Source organism: Staurois parvus, unplaced genomic scaffold (assembly GCF_062004578.1).
Source record: "Staurois parvus isolate SC_StPar_1 unplaced genomic scaffold, SC_StPar_1.0 ptg001208l, whole genome shotgun sequence".
NCBI lineage: Eukaryota > Metazoa > Chordata > Amphibia > Anura > Ranidae > Staurois > Staurois parvus.
This window is the reverse complement of record NW_028319004.1, coordinates 693,573-715,254: the sequence shown is the minus strand read 5'-3', so window position 1 is coordinate 715,254 and position 21,682 is coordinate 693,573. Positions and strand designations below refer to the sequence as shown.

General features: G+C 45.9%; 2 protein-coding genes across 2 annotated transcripts in view; both read right to left on the bottom strand.

Moving 5' to 3' along the window:
• Positions 1-442: 442 nt before the first annotated feature.
• Positions 443-21,682, bottom strand: part of LOC149438170 (uncharacterized) — a 98,414-nt gene continuing 77,174 nt past the window's right edge. Inside the window, 3 exon segments of the mRNA XM_089660186.1 lie at positions 443-2,855; positions 14,872-15,123; positions 15,439-15,909. Coding sequence (XP_089516312.1) covers positions 1,239-2,855; positions 14,872-15,123; positions 15,439-15,909 — 2,340 coding nt within the window. The 3' untranslated portion in view covers positions 443-1,238.
• On the bottom strand, positions 17,161-19,208 carry LOC149438171 (uncharacterized). Its single transcript, XM_089660171.1, has one exon. It carries the CDS (start codon positions 19,156-19,158, stop codon positions 18,007-18,009), a length of 1,152 nt encoding a protein of 383 aa, XP_089516297.1. The 5' UTR covers positions 19,159-19,208; the 3' UTR covers positions 17,161-18,006.

The following is a 21,682-nucleotide window of genomic DNA, read 5'->3' as shown; positions in this document are numbered from 1 at the left end:
AGCTGGTGGGAGGGGAGAGGAGAAGAGGCCAGCAGCAGGGAAGCTAAAGGTAGATCTGTGCTGTGGGCGAGCAATGGGTGCTGCGTGGGGGGATCGGTGCTGTAGGGGGGATGTTAGAGGTGCAGGGAGCCATCCTAGAGGACAGGCAGAGGGTCTGTGGAGTGGAGGGAAGCTCAGGAGACCATGAGGTTATAGCAGAAGGGGAAAGCCATGGACATATGTTGTACTGACCTGGCCAGCTGGAAGCAGTTCTATAGGTCAGTACAACACCCATCCATGGCAGCACAAGGGTTAATGATCACCTTGGGGGGGTTTAGGGCGCCAACATTTTCCATCATTTCATCAGCACACACCATTCCAAGGATGGACATGTTGGGTGTCTATTTACTCGGCACAACCTCATATTTTACATTTTACCCCACAAAAAAAGTAAAATCTTACATTTGTGTTCTCTAATATTACATTTATTGTATTTATTTACTGAAATTTAATCTTGATAAATCATTGAGCTTAATCATGTGAAATACAAAACTGGAACTACCACCATTTTATTCTCCAGGGCCTCTGATATCACAGAATAGATGTTTGGGGGTTTATCTCATCTTCAGGACCAAAATCTGCATTTTCCCATGTGTGCAAAATCATGCAGAAACAGCTCTGGCAGTGAGAGGGTTAATGTGGGCTAGATGGGATCCCTCTGCTGGGGTGACATTAGAGCTCCCCCTAGCTGCAGCCTGGTAATAACATTGCTGGGAGGTCTCTTCATTTCTCTGCTCCATACTTCCCGTCTTTATAGAAACGTCTCCTGACATTTGGGGGTCTATTCATAGAATGTTTGTATAGCAATTCCCTCAGTGAGAGTTCATGTCCATTCCTCCTGTGTGAATGGGGGAACCAATGTTATTAGGATCACATCTGAGCTGCTGGAATGTCTTCCATTGATGGAAAATACATTGAAAACTTCTTCTCCTGCCATCAATGGCCAACCCGGTCCCACACTTCATCCATATCTTTGGGGACCTCTGATCTCCTAATGAACTGTTCCTTCCATGATGAAGATCAGCCATGGAGTATATCTGAGGTGTATATCAGGGTGTGCTTCTTCCCCACGAGAGCTGGGATGTCCAGCAACATTCATCTAGAAGACATTTCCCGCACTCAAGGCACTAATACACCTCCACGGTTGTGTGGGACCCCTGATGTACAGGAGGACAGGACTTCAGTGAGGAACATTTCCCTCACTCAGGACAGGAATATGGCTTCTCCCCTGTGTGAGATTTCTGATGTTTGTGCAGACTGGACTTCACTGAAAAACATTTCCCGCACTCAGGACAGGAAAGTGGCTTCTCCCCCGTGTGAGATCTTTTATGTTTACAAAGACTGGACCTGTCTGAAAAACATTTCCCGCACTCAGGACAGGCATACGGTTTCTCCCCCGTATGAGTTCTCTGATGTATGTAAAGATTAGACTTCTGTGTAAAACATTTCCCGCACACAGTACAGGAATACGGCTTTTCACCAGTGTGAGATCTCTGATGTCTGGAAAGATCGGACTTCTGTGAAAAACGTTTCCAGCACTGAGAACAGGAATATGGCTTTTCCCCTGTGTGAGATCTCTGATGTTTGTAAAGACTGTATTTTTGTGAAAAACATTTCCCGCATTCAGGGCAGGAATACGGCTTTTCCCCCATGTGAGAGCTCTGATGTATGTAAAGTTGGGACTTCCTTGAAAAACATTTCCCGCACTCAAGGCAGGAATAAGGCTTCTCCCCCGTGTGCAATCTCTGATGTGTGTAAAGATTAAATTTATGTGAAAAACTTTTCCCACACTCAGAACAGGAGTGTGGCTTTTCACCTGTATGAGATCTCTGATGTGTGTAAAGATTAGCCTTCCTTGAAAAAGATTTCCCGCACTCAGGACAGGAATATGGCTTTTCAACCGCATGAGACTTCTGATGTCCAACAAGTTTTGATTTTTCTATAAAACATTTCCCACACTTAGAACAGGAATATGGCTTCTCCCCTGTGTGAGATCTCTGGTGTTTGTACAGACTAGATTTTTGTGAAAAACTTTTCCCGCATTCAGGGCAGCAATATGGCTTTTCCCCCATGTGAGAGCTCTGATGTATGTAAAGATGGGACTTCTTTGAAAAACATTTCCCACACTCAGGACAGGAATATGGCTTCTCCCCCGTGTGTAATCTCTGATGTGCGTACAGATTGGATTTATGTGAAAAACTTTTCCCGCACTCAGGACAGAAAAACGGCTTTTCACCTGTGTGAGATCTCTGATGTGTGTAAAGATTAGCCTTCCTTGAAAAAGATTTCCCGCACTCAGGACAGGAATATGGCTTTTCAACCGCATGAGACTTCTGATGTCCAACAAGTTTTGATTTTTCTATAAAACATTTCCCACACTGAGAACAGGCATACAGCTTCTTCCCCATGTGCAATCTCTTATGATGATAAAGGTTAGACTTATCTGAAAAACATTTCCCGCACTCAGGACAGGAATGTGGCTTCTCCCCCGTGTGAGATTTTATATGCAAATTAAGATGGGATTTATAATGGAAACCCTTCCCGCACTCAGTACAGGAGAAGCTCTTCCCTGTTGGAAGGCCGGCCCGTTCCCGCACAGTCTGAGGTTCCTCAGGATACGAGGAATCCGATGGTCCATCTACACTGGGTGGTGCCGGATGGACATTGGAGGGAGCCGGGTTTTCTCCTGGACTATACTGTGTGATGTCCTCATCTTCTACTTTCCAGTCTGGAGACAAAGTGAGACAATCCTCGGAGGTTTTCCTCATCTCCCGGCCATGGACTAAAATACAAAGACAAAGAGGATTACTAGACAGGAGCTGATTGGTTCCCCCAAACCAGGACTCCGCCCACATCAGGCAGCTTGGTCTCTGAGGAGCTTACAATTCCACCCTCAAGGGAACTAGGAAATGGCTCCTCTGATCTCCTACCAGGTCATTTCTTTATTCATGGACCTTAGTCAGAGAGTGAGGAAACAACCAGAACTGTCTTTTATAGGAGGGACAGTGATGAGGGGATTATAGGACGAGGGTCCCCACCCCCTCTATCACTCATCGCCATCTTCCCAACACAAGAAGTACTGCACTTCCTTATTTAGTCCATGATTTAGTCATGAAGAACAGCGGGGCTGAGCCCCACCAGAGGTCAGAGATTGAGGATGGGGGGAGAACAACCAAGATGAAGACTGGACTGATCCTGAAGACCACCATCATTGGGGTATTGACTCCTCCCTCATTATCACTTTCTGTTTAAGGGTCCAAAGTTGGAGGATGTTATCACATTATTATCACCATGTAAAAGTCTGTGCTCCAATCACATCATCCGATATAAAATGTCCAGCTGGTAGGAAATGGGATTGAAAGAAGTAAGGCCAATATAATGTACAACTTATTATACAGGATACAAAAGTTCGGACTGTACAATATCAGAATGATGTAATGTACAACATAGAGTATATAGTGTAGGGGTCAGGACTAATAATATTGTATTCAGTAATCAGTGGAAGATTAAATGTTTACTGTAGACAAGTTGCAGAGATCCCACACCGCTGCCTCCCATCTCCTGAGACTGCACTCAGTGACTTGGGTCTGAGACACTACAGACATATCCCTCCACCCGGCACAGGTAACAAATACTGGGAGAATTGCTATGTCACCACCATGAGGAATAAGATCAAAATCACACACCCCAGGTGCCTAGGTCTAGTAATGTCTATGCTAAAAATCAACATTTTGCTGCCAGCTGAACCCCAGAACCTCCATAAATCCAGTCTAGATACATAAATTGTGTCTGCAGCACAGAGAAGGAAGATTATCCGAGAGAAATCCAGGAATACAGGACGGGGAACACAGCTCAGGAAAGTGACCAGGGGATTACAGACTGATATCACCCAGTCCCCGCCCTACTCTGGACCAATCAGTGAGCAGTATGGGTGGAGGAATGGATTTAGTGTTCATGACCCACCTGTGCTGATCTCTGTAGGAGTGTCCTCCTCTATAAATGTCCCCGTTATTCCATCCTCCTCCATAGACTGCTGATCATCCCTCACATACGCCTCTTCTTCTTCTGCTTTCACCTCAAATTCTATATCGATTGGATCTCCACTCTAAATCAAGGAAATGAGAGAAAATATCATCTGTAAAATGTAAGGTCACATAAACATCCACACATCATCTTTACAAGTCCATGTTCTAGATGCTCCATCCCACCAACCTTGTAATGGTGAGGGATGGTGTGACCTTCCTGTGTGGAATCCCGGGAATACAGAGGACGGGGACATCTCTCTGGTGGGTTCCCATGACTGGATCCATCTGTAGGAAACACACACACTGACTGAATCCATTGTTTCTATGTGTTTATCAGATGATGGGGGATCTAGGTGGATCCTCCGTACTGCTCTCTCCTTTACAATAAAGTCTCCTCTTACCCGGTGATGTGAGGGGCGGCTGATTGTCCATCATGACGTCCTTGTAGAGATCCTTGTGTCCTTCTAAATACTCCCACTCCTCCATGGAGAAATAGACAGTGACACCCTGACACCTTATAGGAACCTGACACACACAATGATACAGTCACCATCCAGACACATCCCTTGTCTGTTACTGGAGAATGTCCCAGAATTCCCGGCACCGCTCACCTCTCCTGTCAGCAGCTCCATCATCTTCTTGGTGACTTCTAGAATCTTCTGCATGTTGTGTTTCTCGGGTTTTAGGGAGTCACATGGAGGCAATGTGATGGTCATATGATCACCTGACTTCAGAAGAGGAAATCTCTGTATTGAGGAACCAATAGGAATATAATGTTAGACTCCCAGAATCCTCCTCACCTCTCCGGTCAGGTCTGTGTTTTATTAATAGAGATGACAGTGATGTCATGTGACCTCCCAGAATCCTCCTCACCTCTCCGGTCAGGTCTGTGTTTTATTAATAGAGATAAGAGTGATGTCATGTGACCTCCCAGAATCCTCCTCTCCGGTCAGGTCTGTGTTTTATTAATAGAGATAAGAGTGATGTCATGTGACCTCCCAGAATCCTCCTCACTTCTCCGGTCAGGTCTGTGTTTTATTAATAGCGATAAGAGTGATGTCATGTGACCTCCCAGAATCCTCCTCACCTCTCCGGTCAGGTCTGTTTTATTAATAGAGATAAGAGTGATGTCATGTGACCTCCCAGAATCCTCCTCACCTCTCCGGTCAGGTCTGTGTTTTTTTAATACAGATCAGAGTGATGTCATGTGACCTCCCAGAATCCTCCTCACCTCTCCGGTCAGCAGGTAGATGATCTCCAGGGTGAGGTTTAGTATCTTCTCAGTCATGTGACTCCGGTCCTCCTCCATCCTCATTGGTGCCATCATGTGATCTATACAGGTCTCCTTGTAGACGGATAACTTTGGGAAATGAAAGTAAGAATGATTTGGATGGTATTGGTCACACAATAATAGGATGTGGATGTGAGGGGGGAATAGGAGGGTTGCTGGACATTGAAGAACTACTCCCCCCATGGGAAGATGTTTAGTCGGGACTGTTTAGTATTTGTTACACTTTGGAGGTCCTGAGACCCTCTTGTCCTGCAAGATCAGAAATCCCATTTTCTCTGTTGGGTTTGTTTGGTCTCTGAACTGGTTTTGATGAGTTTTAGATCTGCTGACAAGGAATGATAAATACGATCCTTCCTATGACTTGTTTCCTCTGAGGCAGTGCTGTGAGGTCAATGTCGGGTCATCGTGGTGTCCAGGAAGGGGAACTTGCTGACTATTGGCTGGATTTACTGGCTAATCAGGATAATTGCCAGAACTCCGGCTGCAAGGCTCCAATCTCTGACAGCTTTCTAACTGACAGGAGTGATGTCACTGTCACTCTCTGCAGTATGAGAAGGGATTGGATAGAATAGAAGGATGGTGCTGGTGGAGTAGAGAGCTGTGAGGGAGGGGTCTGGTCTCCTTCCTCCAATGGTAGCCCAGTATGGGTAGGAGGAGGATGGCAGGGGGTAGGGTCTTGTTTTCATCATTGGCAAGTATACTGTAGTACACAGAACATTGTACAGAGTGGTGGTGGGTTCCTGGGGCTCTGAATTCCAGCACCGGGCACTGCCAGAGCCTGTGTCATGGGAGGTATTGGAGTGTCTCCTGAAGATGTTCAGCACTGAGCCCCTGACTACCTTTTAGTTGATAATGCACCAACAAACCTCCTCTAAGAATAAGTGCCCACCAAGGGGGGAAAGACTTCCCTTCTTCATTCCACTTGGTATCTTGGAAAATGTTATTTGACCGGTCAGATGATAAGAAGGTGAAGGTTGCCTTCCTTTCCTGGCTGGAGTTCTGTAAGAAGGTCTGGAAAATAAGTGCAGGTGGGAGGACAACCAGAGACCAAGAGCCCCCCTCCCTACCTCAGAGTCCCCCTGAGCCCTACAACCTTCTCTTCCCTCAGAGACATACTACCTGCCAACCCTATCAACCCAGATTTCACCATCTACTCTACACCCTCAGGGGCCCCAAAGTCTCTCATCCTTAGTACCCCCTGAGAGTCCTCTCAGCTCCCCTTCATCCCTCAGACCCCTCAGTATTTTCCTCCTTCTGACACCAATGATCGAACATATTCTTCATGGCCGGCTGGGAAATGTTTTGTTCCGGGTAGAGAAGAAAAATCTGTTTGGCTGCACATCCAAAAAAATAAATCACCTTTATTTGGACATATTCAAACCAGACCCTCCACAATGTATAAAAGAGGGAACATAGCAATTCAGTGGTGATTACTCTTCATTCATTTGGAATGTTTCCTTCCTCCTGAGCAGCAATGTAAGGGGCTCTATGCTCCATACTCCTGACCCCGGCACTCCATCATTGTGTTGGCTGTATAGTGTAATGATTGCCCATTGGCTGCCTGTGTAGTGTCATCATTGCCCTTTGTAGGCCATGTATGGTCAGGATGGTCCTTGTCTTGTCTATTTATTGTCAGTGCTGTTTGTTTAGAGGACCATATTACTAGAATTTATCTCCACAATGAAGAGAATGTTCCGGCCCCGGAAGTGGGGGAATGTTCTGCCCCTGAAGGGGTTCATCTGGGTTCCCACGCTATATATGTGTGTATCATCATCTGCTGGAGATAAAAGATGTCACAGTGACTATGGAGGAAGAGGACGGACGTGACTATGGAGGAAGAGGACGGACGTGACTATGGAGGAAGAGGACGGACGTGACTATGGAGAAAGAGGACGGACGTGACTATGGTGGAAGAGGACGGACGTGACTATGGAGGAAGAGGACGGACGTGACTACGGAGGAAGAGGACGGACGTGACTATGGAGGAAGAGGATGGATGTGGCTATGGAGGAAGAGGACAGACATGATGGGGGGTACTGGGTGGAAATAGGAAATCTTATTACCTCCTCTGCTGCCACTTCCACCAATGTCTACTCTTCTTTGAGCCACATGAAATGTCCTGTCTTTGTTCAGATCACTTCCTGTCTGTACCTGACATCACTTCCTGTCTGTACCTGACATCACTTCTTGTCTGTATTCCATAGAGACTTCCTGTCTGGGTTTACATGAGATCACCACCTTGTGGAGTTCAGAGGAACTGCAGCCCTGAAAATGTCTCATAATAGCCATTCCTGTATAATATCTACCTTTGAGGGCTACCACAGAAGATCAACAATTTTTTTAAAAAGTAAGAAAAATAAATCTAGATCTTTTGCAACCAATTGTTTATGTAATAAAATATCTTTGTTAAAGAAAAGTCTTAAAGACACAGAACACAACTTAAAAACAAAAGGTAAACCCAATGAAACAGATACCTCCGAAATGTATCTTTTTGTTGAAGAAAATGCAAATATACATCCTAAAGTATAAGAATATCTATCAATCCACTGATAATGAAGATGTTAGACATAAATGACAAGGATGTAATGGTCACAGAGGAATGGTGGTGGAGATCTCTCACAGTAAGAACACTTCCTTGAATGGTTCTATAAATAAAGAATGAATCCTGGAGGGAATAAAGCTGTAAAGCAATAAATAATATATAAACTGGGCCATCCACTTCATCCATAAAGACATTGTGATTGAAGATCTTCTAGATCACATAGAAGGAGGACTCATCCATGATTTCATACATTTGTTTGGAAGGATAGAACAATCCTCAGAAGGGAACATGTAGGATGACAGGAAAGGCTCCTGACTGGTGAGATCCTCCAAACATAATGATGACATCCATGAACTGGAGCGAGCTCGTTGGGGTGATAAAGCCAATCTGGAAACACTGTGTAGACGTTCTCCAAGAACTCAGCACACTCCAGGTGTGGAGAAAGTCTCCAGGTGGGTTTAGCCTGTCATTTATCATAGGTAGAAATGTCCACACATGGACTTCTACAGGGACCCCGAGACTACATATAGAACCTGTACAGTGTCCCCAGGTCTCCAGGTGGGTTTAGCCTGTAATTAACCACTTGCCTACCGGGCACTTATACCCCCTTATTTACCAGGCCAATTTTCAGCTTTCAGCACTGTCGCACTTTGATTGACAATTGTGCGGTCATGCAACATTGTACCCATATGAAATTTTGATCATTTTTTTCTCACAAATAGAGCTTTCTTTTGGTGGTATTTAATCGCCACTGGGCGCTTTACTTTTTGCGCTATAAATAAAAAAAGTGCAAAAAATTTGAAAAAAAAAAAAAAGTTTCTTTGTTTCTATTATAAAATTTTTCAAACAGGTATTTTTTCTCCTTCACTGATGTGCGTTGATGAGGCAGCACTGATGGGCACTGATAGGCGGCACTGATAGGCAGCACTAAAGGGCACTGATAGGCAGTACTAATGAGGTGGCATGGATAGGCGGCACTGATAGACAGCACTAATTAGGGGTCACGGATAGGCGGCACTAATATGCAGCACTGATAGGCGGCACTGATAGGTGACACTGATGATGGGTACTGATAGACGGCACTGACTGGCATCACTGCTGGGCACTGACTGGTGGCACTGACTGGCACAACCCCTGGGCACTGACTGGTGGCACTGACTGGCAGCACTGCTGGGCTGCACTGGTGGGTGGGCACAGGTGGGTGGCACTGGTGGGCACAGGTGGGTGGCACTGCTGGGCACAGGTAGGTGGCACTTCTGGGCACAGGTAGGTGGCACTGCAGAGTGGCACAGGTAGGTGGCACTGCTGGGCACAGGTGGGTGCACTGCTGGGCACAGGTGGGTGCACTGCTGGGCACAGGTGGGCGGAGCTAGTGGGCGCACTGCTTGGCACAGGTGGGCGGAACTTGCGGGTGGCACTGCTGGGCACCGATCATCAGGGCACTGATCATCAGTGCCCTGATGATCGGTGCCGATCCCCGCTCTGACAACTGCTGGTTCTCGGCAGTACTTTCCTCACGATCTGACAGCGTGAGGAAAGTGAAGCCGAGAACCGGCACTTGCATTTCCCTCTGATCAGCGTGTCATTGGACACTGCTGATCACATGGTAAAAGGCCGCTGTGATTGGCCTTTTACCACATCACGTGATCAGCTGTGTCCTACAGACACAGTGATCACGGAGATTGCCGGGTGCGCGCCCCCTGGGGCGCACAGGAGAGCGCGTTCTGGGAGGACGTCATATGATGTCCACTCAGAACTGGCCGGCCGCAGTGCAGCCGTCATTCGGCTATCTGCGGTCGGCAACTAGTTAATAATGCACAAATGTCCATAGATATGGATTTACAGGGACCATCAATGCCAACTATGCATGGCTTGGATGTCACCCATATTACTAGGAGTCCATAAAGCACATGACCACAACAAGATATAAAAGCCCACTCACTGTCATGGAACTTCAGACTGAAGGAACTTCAATCCAGTCACATTGTTCATTTTTTGCACATAAGCACCAAGTTGATATTGGTGGATCACTCGCAATAAATGGGAGCATGGGGGAGGGGAGGGGGGAGGAATAGAAGAAGGAGAAAGAGGAAAGACCTTAGTCAAGGAGTAGGTATAAGAAGTAAGGGGGAGGGGGTTCTCCACAATTGGGGGTATTCACTCGAAGTGTAACCACACAGCACAGAGTGGGCAGGGAGACCCCAGGCACAAGAGTTCAGGGATAGAACAAGATATGCACAGGGTGGATAAACAATATAGGAAAGCGATTTTAAAATCATTGACCTTTCCAAAGTGCTTGGAAGCAGTTAAAGATTTGTATTTATTTGCCGGTACATTGGCCCTGAAAGCATTACATTCTAGAAACAATAGACAAGATGATCATTGTGATGGACTGGTTAAAGCTTGGTCCCAGCTCTCCAGAAAGGAGCATAGAGATTTGAGATTATGTTGCCCTATGGGAGGAAAGTCATGGAAAGGATAGTGAATAGTGATGGACTGAACACCCCCCTGTTTGGTTCGCAATCGAACATCCAAACCTACAGAATGTTCAACCACAAACTTTTAACATGAACAATATACTGAGCGGCATCTTCCAGCATCTGAGTATGTGGTGAGATCCCACTCAGTTATTACATTCCGGCATGAGTTATATATTAGACAGTTGATCCCCATTTGTCAGTACTAGGTCTAGAATATGATCGCCTTGGGTTGGACTTTTTACTGTTTTAGAGAGCCCCATTCAGTGCTTCCATTCCATCCCTGCTCCTGCTTGTAATAGCAGTTTGAGATTTCCAGTTAATGTCAGGCGTGGTGACGTCACCCAAAATGAAAACCTCCCCCTTCATTGCCATTTGAGTTATCTCATCAATCAAGAAGTCATCCTAATCTTCAGTCTGTCCTGGGGGTCTGTATATGACACCAATTCTAAGGGAAGATCCCTCTCTGGTTGGAAGGCAGACCCAGAGGGTTTCCAGTATTTCATTTGTTGTTTGAATTAATGTTCTCCTTATGCTATTTCTGACATATATGACAACTCCACCTCTCCTCCCCCCTTCTCTGTCTTTCCTGTATAGTGTATACCCTGGTATAGTTCCCAGTCATCTGAATCCTTGAACCACGTCTCTGTAATTACAAGAAGGTCCAAGTGATCCCTAGACATAAGAGCTGTCAGCTCACAAAGCTTGTTGCCTAAACTCGGAGCATTAGTGCAATGACATGACAAGCACTGCCATCTACTGCTTTATGTTTACCACCCGAAACTGTAACTGAAGTGACCCCATCAGCCCCGTCCTGAGCAACACCAACCTCACATTTGTTTCAGCCTGCTGGGGACAGAAATGATCCTCAACAATGACATCTCTGCCCCCATTTCTCAGTTTAAATGCATGTCCAAAAACCTCCTAAATTCCATAGTAAGGAGCTGAGCGCCCTTGTGTGAGGGATGCAGACCATCTCTATTGTACAGCTCAATGTCAGACCACCTGATGGCATCATGACTAACAGAACCAAAACCTTCAGCTTTGCACCAATCCTTTCACCAAACATTGGACTCTGCTATACCAAGTACTTCCTCTTGTTGTCCATTATGGACAGGTAAGACCTCTGAAAATATAACTGTACACCCTAACTGTTGAAGATCCTGTCCCAAATACTGAAATTCCTGTACAGAACACACATCATTCTGGGACAAATCATTTGTGCCAAGGTACATGACAACACCAACGCTGCACTCTTCACTAGCTTTTTTGACAATTTTTAAAATACTCCTTTTATCTCTTCTAACAGTAGCACCAGGTAGACATCTAACTTCCTTTGACACTTCAGCATGATTTCCTAAAGAAACACCTCTTACAACTGAATCACCAACAAGAAGATGGCTTCTCCTTTTAGGAGCCTTTTCCACAACACTTGCCTGGAATGGAACCTCAGACAAAACAGCTTCTTTTGGCAAAGCACTTTTGTTCTCAGGGTCCTACTTCCTATCTCACAATCCGCTAAGTTTGCAACCTTTGGATCTGCTTCTAGCTCAGAGAACACTATAGGAGTGATGCAGTGTCACAACAAAAGCTTCATATTTATGGTCCACAGGCCTCACTCTTCCTGACCCAACAGTTGTCCACACCGCCCTTCTCCTGAGCAGTCTTGGAGGAAGAGGCGGCTTTTTGCAGGGCAGTTCAACAGAACAAATTGGCTAAGATGGCCTCCTGATCTCAGACTGCAGGGCACCAACCAATGAATTTAGACAAGCAATGTCATCATGTAGGATAGAAATCTGCATACAAATGGGACAACATCCCAGCTTCCAAAAAGCACCACGAAAAACAAATGCCAAACAAGTACTGCACTGAACTAAACCAGACATTTTAAAGAAGATTTTTCTCAAACTGAAACACAAATACTAACCAAAGATAGCCGGCTGTTTCCAAACTCCTACAGTTTTCATCTGCTGATCACACTCGGCACTTCTGTCCTGCTGCACTCCTGCACTTCCGACAAGCAAAGCCTACGGAGTCAACTCTACAGAGTGTTGTCCCTCTGAAATACAACAATAATTAGGCACCAGTTAGGACAACAGGTCACCTCTCTTACACACGCTAATTGACAACACCCAGCACTCGACACACGCTAATTGACAACACCAGGTAGTCTGCACACGCTAATTGACAACACCCGGTACTCTGCACACACTAATTGATAACACCCGGTACTAAACACACGCTAATTGACAACACCCGGTACTGAACACACGCTAATTGACAACACCCGGTACTGAACACACGCTAATTGATAACACCCCGTACTGGACACACACTAATTGACAACACCCGGTACTCGACACACGCTAATTGACAACACCCGGTACTGAACACACGCTAATTGACAACACCCGGTACTGAACACACGCTAATTGATAACACCCGGTACTGGACACACACTAATTGACAACACCCGGTACTCGACACACGCTAATTGACAACACCCGGTACTCGACACACGCTAATTGACAACACCCGGTACTCGACACACGCTAATTGACAACACCCGGTACTCGACACACGCTAATTGACAACACCCGGTACTCGACACACGCTAATTGACAACACCCGGTACTCGACACACACTAACTGACAACACCCGGTACTCAACACACGCTAATTGACAACACCCGGTACTCGACACACACTAACTGACAACACCTGGTACTCGACACACACTGACAACACCCGGTACTCGACACACACTAACTGACAACACCTGGTACTCGACACACACTGACAACACCCGATACTCGACACACACTAATTTACAACACCCGGTACTGAACACATGCTAATTGATAACACCCGGTACTCAACATGCTAATTGATAACACCCGGTACTCAACATGCTAATTGATAACACCCGGTACTCAACATGCTAATTGATAACACCCGGTACTCGACACACACTAACTGACAACACCCAGTACTCGACACACGCTAATTGAGAACACCCGGTACTCCACACAGGCTAACTGACAACACCCGACACTCGACACACTAATTGAGAACACCAGATACTTGATACACGCTAATTGATAACACCCAGCACTTGACACACGCTAATTGATAACATCCGGTGCTCGGATTGATAATCATTTTCACTGTTTGTTTTTTGTATGGCATATTATTTGGTCAGTTCCACTTTTTGGTATATTCTTTATGGACCATTTTGAATGTATTTTTTATCAGGTCTATTCAATTGGTTTGATTTTTTTAAATCTAATTTACTTTGTTCTCTATACTACTTACAGTCCCATTGGGGGTTGTTTTGGTGCTCCCTAGTTGCTCTTGGTTCCTGGTGATTTACATCTGACCACTCTTGCTTTCTTGGATGGTACATTCCTCCGGGACCTGGAATCATGTCTCTCATCTTGGATGTCATCTATTTTACATATTGCTCTGACATATGTTGTTGTAAGTATTATTTTGGGATATGAGATAAAATTTCTGTTGACCATTTGTTTATTTTCTGGTATATATTTACCTATTACTATTTACATGTTTACTAGAAAGTTTCCTTGTCTTTATGCCCCCTGAAGAGCTAAAATGCGGAATGATCGAAACACGTTGGGGTAAGTTTGTTTCCTGTGTGGCCTTTGACCTTGTGCAAAGAGTCTTTATGTAAGAACACTGTCAGAGTGATGTTTCCTTTAGAATTTATGTATTTTATACAAATAATGCGTATGTAATAAAGCTGACAATTCTTTTACCACAATGTCTTGTTGGATATACAGTGGTTCCTCGGCTTACGAATTTAATGTGTTCTATGGAATGTTTCATATTGTGAAAAATTTGTAAACTGAAATGCAGTTTCCCATAGGAATGAATTGAAAACCAATTAATCCGTTCCCGAGGTCAGAAAAAAGTCAAAAAGAGTCTTTTATCTGTTCAAAACTCTTTATAAAATACACTTTAAAGGCATAAATCCTGTACAGGGACATGATTAATCAAGCAATAACATTTCAAACATCCAAATTCAATGTTTAAAACATGGCAAACATTTCAAACATGGCACAGTACACGTCAACTCTACATAAATCACACTTCAACAGGGAAAACATGGCAAACTTCAACTGTTCAATATTTAAAAACCTTTTCAAAACAATTTCAACACTTTTTGGAAGAGGAGAAGGAGGAGGAGGGCAACTGGGCAGCACTAACACAAGCAGGTTCTTTTTCATGTCTAGGCGGTTTTGGTAGAAACCTTTCCATTGCCTGCTGCCTCTGGTGCCTTTTAAGCATCCCTTGGAAAGGGAACATGATGTCGGTGTCAAAATTGTTCACAAGTCTCTGGGCTAGAGCCTTATCTGGATGGTGCTGCTGTACAAAAGTCTGTAGGTTTACCCGCATTTAGCATGCCTTGAGTTCCCTGGAAGAGAGCTGTTCCTCATTAGTTTCCTCCTCCTCAAATGAGATCCACTCCTCCATTGCCTCCTTCTGCAGTTCCACCAGGTCCTCGGTGGTTAGCTCACGGTCATGTCCCTCCACCAGCTCGCAGACATCCTCCTCAGTCACCTCCAGCCCCATGGTTCTCCCCAAGGAAACATCCTCCTCCAACACTGTTGACTCTGGTGCAGGTGCAGAAGCATCGGAGTCAGGTGTCACAACACAATCTGGCCACAGGTTGCGCCAAGCATAATTTAGGTTTCTCTGGCTGACCCCGGCCCAGGCAATGGTGATAATCTGCGGACAGCTCACAATGTCAAAATGGTCTCTCCAAAATTCATGGAGGGTGAGGCTTGATGGATCTGTCATCTCAAAGCATCACCAGAAAAGCTCCCTTGTGTAGAGTTGTTTAAAATTAGAGATGATCTGCTGGTCCATTGACTGGAGTAGTGGAGTGGTGTTAGGCAGAAGGAACACGAGTGGTGTTAGGCAGAAGGAACATCTTTCTTGAGGCCTGGAGGATGAGCAGGAGCATTGGACATGAGCAGCATGGCCTTGAGTAGCAGGTTATTGTCCATAAGGTACTGCTTGACAGCAGGACCAAAAACCCACTGCACAAACAAGAGGCGTGTGACCCAAGTCTTTGGGTTGGACCGCCAAAAAATGCTCAATTGCTCCTTCTTCACCTTCTTTCTTGAAGGCCCATGGGTTCTCGGAGTGGTAGACAAGCAGGGGCTTGATCTTAAGGTCCCCACTGGAATTGGCGCAGAACAGAATTGTGAGATGGTCCTTCATTGGCTTGTGCCCAGGCAATGAGGTCTCCTCCTCCGTGACAAAAGTACGCTTTGGTATCCTCTTCCAGAAGAGCCCAGTCTTGTCGCAGTTGAAGACCTGCTGAGGAAGGTAGCCCTCTGAAGCCATGACCTCCAGGAACTCAGTAGCAAATTCCTCAGCTGCAGCAGCAACATCGGAAATCGTGGACTCTCCATGCCTGACCACGCTGTGGATGCCAGATCTGGTCTTGAACCTTTCGGACCACCCCCTGTTCCCCTTGAAGCCTTCTGCATTGGCTGACGTTCCTGGCTATTGGTCGAGGTCAGCATGCAAGGCTTTGGCTTTTTCGCAGATGATCGCCTTGGTCACTGTGTCTCCTGTATGCTGCTCCTCTTCAATCCAGAGCAGGAGCAACTTTTCAACCTCATCCAGAACAGGTGGCCGTTGCTTGGAGACCCTGGAGACTCCCTTGGCTGCATCTCTCCCGGTTATCTTCTCTTTCATATTTAGGATGGTAGTGATTGTGGATGCACTCCTTCCATACTATTTGGTGAGGTCAGTCAATCACATTCCTCCTTCATGCTTCCTGATGATTTCTTTCTAGACCTTGACCAGAATCATCTCCTTCTTCCTCTTCCCAGCTTCCACTGCTTTCTTGGGTGCCATGACACCACAGGCACTAAGTGAGCAGAAAATAAAAAAATGCTTTCCACCCCACCCAGGCTCAGTGTTCCAGTCCAAGAACCCCAAGTCTATCCACACAAGATAATGGAAACCCCAAAAATCTGTCCACATGAGCTGGCATGGAAACCACCCCACAATGCAAAGCACACAGTAACAGGCATGTACAGCACATGAGCTGGCATGGAAACCACCCCACAGTGCAAAACACACAGTAACAGGCGTGTACAGCACATGAGCTGGCATAGAAACCACCCCACAATGTAAAACACACACAGTAACAGGCGTGTACAGCACATGAGCTGGCATGGAAACCACCCCACAATGTAAAACACACAGTAACAGGCGTGTACAGCACATGAGCTGGCATAGAAACCACCCCACAATGTAAAACACACACAGTAACAGGCGTGTACAGCACATGAGCTGGCATGGAAACCACCCCACAATGTAAAACACACAGTAACAGGCGTGTACAGCACATGAGCTGACATGGAAACCACCCCACAATGTAAAACACACACAGTAACAGGCGTGTACAGCACATGAGCTGACATGGAAACCACCCCACAATGCAAAACACACAGTAACAGGCATGTACAGCACATGAGCTGGCATGGAAACCACCCCACAATGCAAAACACACAGTAACAGGCGTGTACAGCACATGAGCTGACATGGAAACCGCCCCACAATGCAAAACACACAGTAACAGGCGTGTACAGCACATGAGCAGCAGACATGGAACCCGCCCCACAATGCAAAACACACAGTAACAGGCGTGTACAGCACATGAGCTGACATGGAAACCACCCCACAATGCAAAACACACAGTAACAGGCGTGTACAGCACATGAGCTGGCATGGAAACCCCCCACAATGCAAAGCACACAGTAACAGGCATGTGCAGCACACGAGCTGACATGGAAACCACCCCACAATGCAAAACACACAGTGACAGGCATGTACAGCACACGAGCTGGCATGGAAACCACCCCACAATGTAAAACACACAGTGACAGGCGTGTACAGCACACGAGCTGGCATGGAAACCACCCCACAATGTAAAACACACAGTAACAGGCGTGTACAGCACATGAGCTGGCATGGAATCCCCCCACAATGCAAAGCACACAGTAACAGGCATGTGCAGCACACGAGCTGACATGGAAACCACCCCACAATGCAAAGCACACAGTAACAGGCGTGTACAGCACATGAACTGACATAGAAACCGCCCCACAATGTAAAACACACAGTAACAGGCGTGTACGGCACATGAGCTGACATGGAAACCCCCCCACAATGCATGCAAATGATGAAGCTCTGCTCCCCACCTTTCCACCACTTGAGAAATGCACCAAAAAAGTTCCAAAAAGTCCAAAAACCTCTGCAAACAAATTTCAGAATGGCTACAAAACTCGATGCAAAAACCGCTCCAACTCCTCCACACTCAACGCCTCGTGCTACCCAGACTCCAGCATGCATGAGGGCGGCACTATAAACCTCCCAGGTGCAATGCATCCTGGGGAAACTTGCTTTGTAGTGCACAAAAAATCATAACCCGAGGCATTATTTTCAATGGATTTTTATTTGTAACATGAAAATGAGGTTAACCGAGGCGTTCATAAACCGAGGTACACCTGTATGTATAATTTATCACTGCTGCAATAAAGTCCCATTGGGGGGTCTTCTGGCACATGTATTCAGTGAGGAACATTTCCCTCACTCAGGACAGGAAAGTGGCTTCTCCCCCGTGTGAGATCTCTGATGTGTGTAAAGATCAGACTTCACTGAAAAACATTTCCCGCACTCAGAACAAGAAAACAGCTTCTCCCCCGTGTGAGATCTCTGATGTCTGTAAAGAATTGACTTCCTTGAAAAACATTTCCCGCACTCAGGACAGGAAAATGGTTTCTCCCCAGTGTGAGATCTCTGATGTGTGTAAAGATTGGATGTCTTTGAAAAACATTTCCCACACTCAGGACAGGAATACTTTTTCTCCCCCATGTGAGACTTCTGATGTTTGTAAAGATTGAACCTCTCTGAAAAACATTCCCCGCACTCAGGACAGGAATACTGCTTCTCCCCCGTGTGCAATCTGTGATGTGTGTAAAGATTGGATTTTGCTGAAAAACATTTCCCACACTCAGGACAGGAATACGGCTTCTCCCCCGTGTGCAATCTCTGATGTGCGTAAAGATTGGATTTCACTGAGAAACATTTCCCGCACTCAGGACAGGAATATGGCTTTTCCCCCGTGTGCAATCTCTGATGTGCGTAAAGACTGGTCTTGTCTGAAAAACATTTCCCGCACTCAGGACAGGAATAAGGCTTCTCCCCTGTGTGAGATCTCTGATGTTTGTAAAGATTGCTCTTCTGCGAAAAACATTTTCCGCACTCAGGACATGAATATGGCTTCTCTCCCGTGTGAGATCTCTGATGTGTGTTAAGATTTGACTTACGTGAAAAACATTTCCCACACTCAGAACAAGAATGTGACTTCTCTCCTGTGTGAGATCTTTTATGCACATTAAGTTTTGATTTATAACGGAAACCCTTCCCGCACTCAGTACAGGAGAAGCTCTTCCCTGTTGGAAGGCTGGCCCGGTCCCGCACAGTCTGAGGTTCCTCAGGATACGAGGAATCCGATGGTCCATCTACACTGGGTGGTGCCGGATGGACATTGGAGGGAGCCGGGTTTTCTCCTGGACTATACTGTGTGATGTCCTCATCTTCTACTTTCCAGTCTGGAGACAAAGTGAGACAATCCTCGGAGGTTTTCCTCATCTCCCGGCCATGGACTAAAATACAAAGACAAAGAGGATTACTAGACAGGAGCTGATTGGTTCCCCCAAACCAGGACTCCACCCACATCAGGCAGCTTGGTCTCTGAGGAGCTTATAATTCCACCCTCAAGGGAACTAGGAAATGGCTCCTCTGATCTCCTACCAGGTCATTTCTGTATTCATGGACCTTAGTCAGAGAGTGAGGAAACAACCAGAACTGTCTTTTATAGGAGGGACAGTGATGAGGGGATTATAGGACGAGGGGCCCCACCCCCTCTATCACTCATCGCCATCTTCCCAACACAAGAAGTACTGCACTTCCTGATTTAGTCCATGATTTAGTCATGAAGAACAGCGGGGCTGAGCCCCACCAGAGGTCAGAGAGTGAGGATGGGGGGAGAACAACCAAGATGAAGACTGGACTGATCCTGAAGACCACCATCATTGGGGTATTGACTCCTCCCTCATTATCACTTTCTGTTTAAGGGTCCAAAGTTGGAGGATGTTATCACATTATTATCACCATGTAAAAGTCTGTGCTCCAATCACATCATCCGATATAAAATGTCCAAATGGTAGGAAATGGGAGGAACAAAAGAGAATCCATATTATGTGTATATATAGCAGTGGGGGGAGGGGGGAGAGCAGACGTCAGGAGTATGTAATGTACAACACAGAGTATATAGTGCAGGGGTCAGGAGTATGTAATGTACAACAGAGTATATAGTGCAGGGGTCAGGAGTATGTAATGTACAACATGGAGTATATAGTGCAGGGGTCAGGAGTATGTAATGTACAACATAGAGTATATAGTGCAGGGGTCAGGAGTATGTAATGTACAATAGAAATTATACAGTGTAAGGGTCAGGACTCATAATATTGGTATTCAGTAATCAGTGGAACATTAAATGTTTACTGTAGACAAGTTGCAGAGATCCCACACCGCTGCCTCCCATCTCCTGAGACTGCACTCAGTGACTTGGGTCTGAGACACTACAGACATATCCCTCCACCCGGCACAGCCAGCAGAACACAGAGCAAGGAACCCTGGGAGAAATGTTCTGTCAGAGATCTTACTAGATCTGGACATGAGGAAGGACACCCAAGACACACCCCAAGTGTCTAGGTCTAGTATTGCTTGTGCTGAAAAACATTTTGCTGCCAGCTGAACCCCAGAATCCCCATAAATCCAGTCTAGATACATAAATTGTGTCTGCAGCACAGAGAAGGAAGATTATCCGAGAGAAATCCAGGAATACAGGACGGGGAACACAGCTCAGGAAAGTGACCAGGGGATTACAGGCTGATATCACCCAGTCCCCGCCCTACTCTGGACCAATCAGTGAGCAGTATGGGTGGAGGAATGGATTTAGTGTTCATGACCCACCTGTGCTGATCTCTGTAGGAGTGTCCTCCTCTATAAATGTCCCCGTTATTCCATCCTCCTCCATAGACTGCTGATCATCCCTCACATACGCCTCTTCTTCTTCTGCTTTCACCTCAAATTCTATATCGATTGGATCTCCACTCTAAATCAAGGAAATGAGAGAAAATATCATCTGTAAGATATAAGGTCACATAAAAAAAAAAAAAAAACACACATCATCTTTACAAGTCCATGTTCTAGATGCTCCATCCCACCCACCTTGTAATAGTGAGGGATGGTGTGACCTTCCTGTGTGGAATCCCGGGAATACAGAGGACGGGGACATCTCTCTGGTGGGTTCCTGTAGCTGGATGACTCCACCATGGTGTCCTGGTACAGATCTTTGTGTCCTTTTAGAAGCTCTGACTCCTCCATCCCCCATCCTCATCCTCCTCCTCTTTTATCTCTTCTTTAACCTCAACTTTAGGATCTCTCAGGTTTCCACTCTGAATATATAATAAAATGACATCAATGGTAACAATGCAGATAATGTACAGATCCTAATGATACTATCAGTGATTGTTCCTCATCTACCTGATGATGGTGAGGGATGGTGTGACCTTCCTGTGTGGAATCCCGGGAATACAGAGGACGGGGACATCTCTCTGGTGGGTTCCCATGACTGGATCCATCTGTAGGAAACACACACACTGACTGAATCCATTGTTTCTATGTGTTTATCAGATGATGGGGGATCTAGGTGGATCCTCCGTACTGCTCTCTCCTTTACAATAAAGTCTCCTCTTACCCGGTGATGTGAGGGGCGGCTGATTGTCCATCATGACGTCCTTGTAGAGATCCTTGTGTCCTTCTAAATACTCCCACTCCTCCATGGAGAAATAGACAGTGACACCCTGACACCTTATAGGAACCTGACACACACAATGATACAGTCACCATCCAGACACATCCCTTGTCTGTTACTGGAGAATGTCCCAGAATTCCCGGCACCGCTCACCTCTCCTGTCAGCAGCTCAGTGATCTCTCTGGTGACTTCTAGAATCTTCTTCTTCTTTCTCTCTTCTATCAGGGAGGGAGGTGGAGGCAATGTGATGTCATATGATCTCCAGACTTCACAGGAGGAAAACTCTACATCTGAACACAAATAGTCACATCAAATGATATTCCCAGAATCCTCCTCACCTCTCCATTCAGGTCTCCATTTTATTAAAGCCCCACTTCAGGC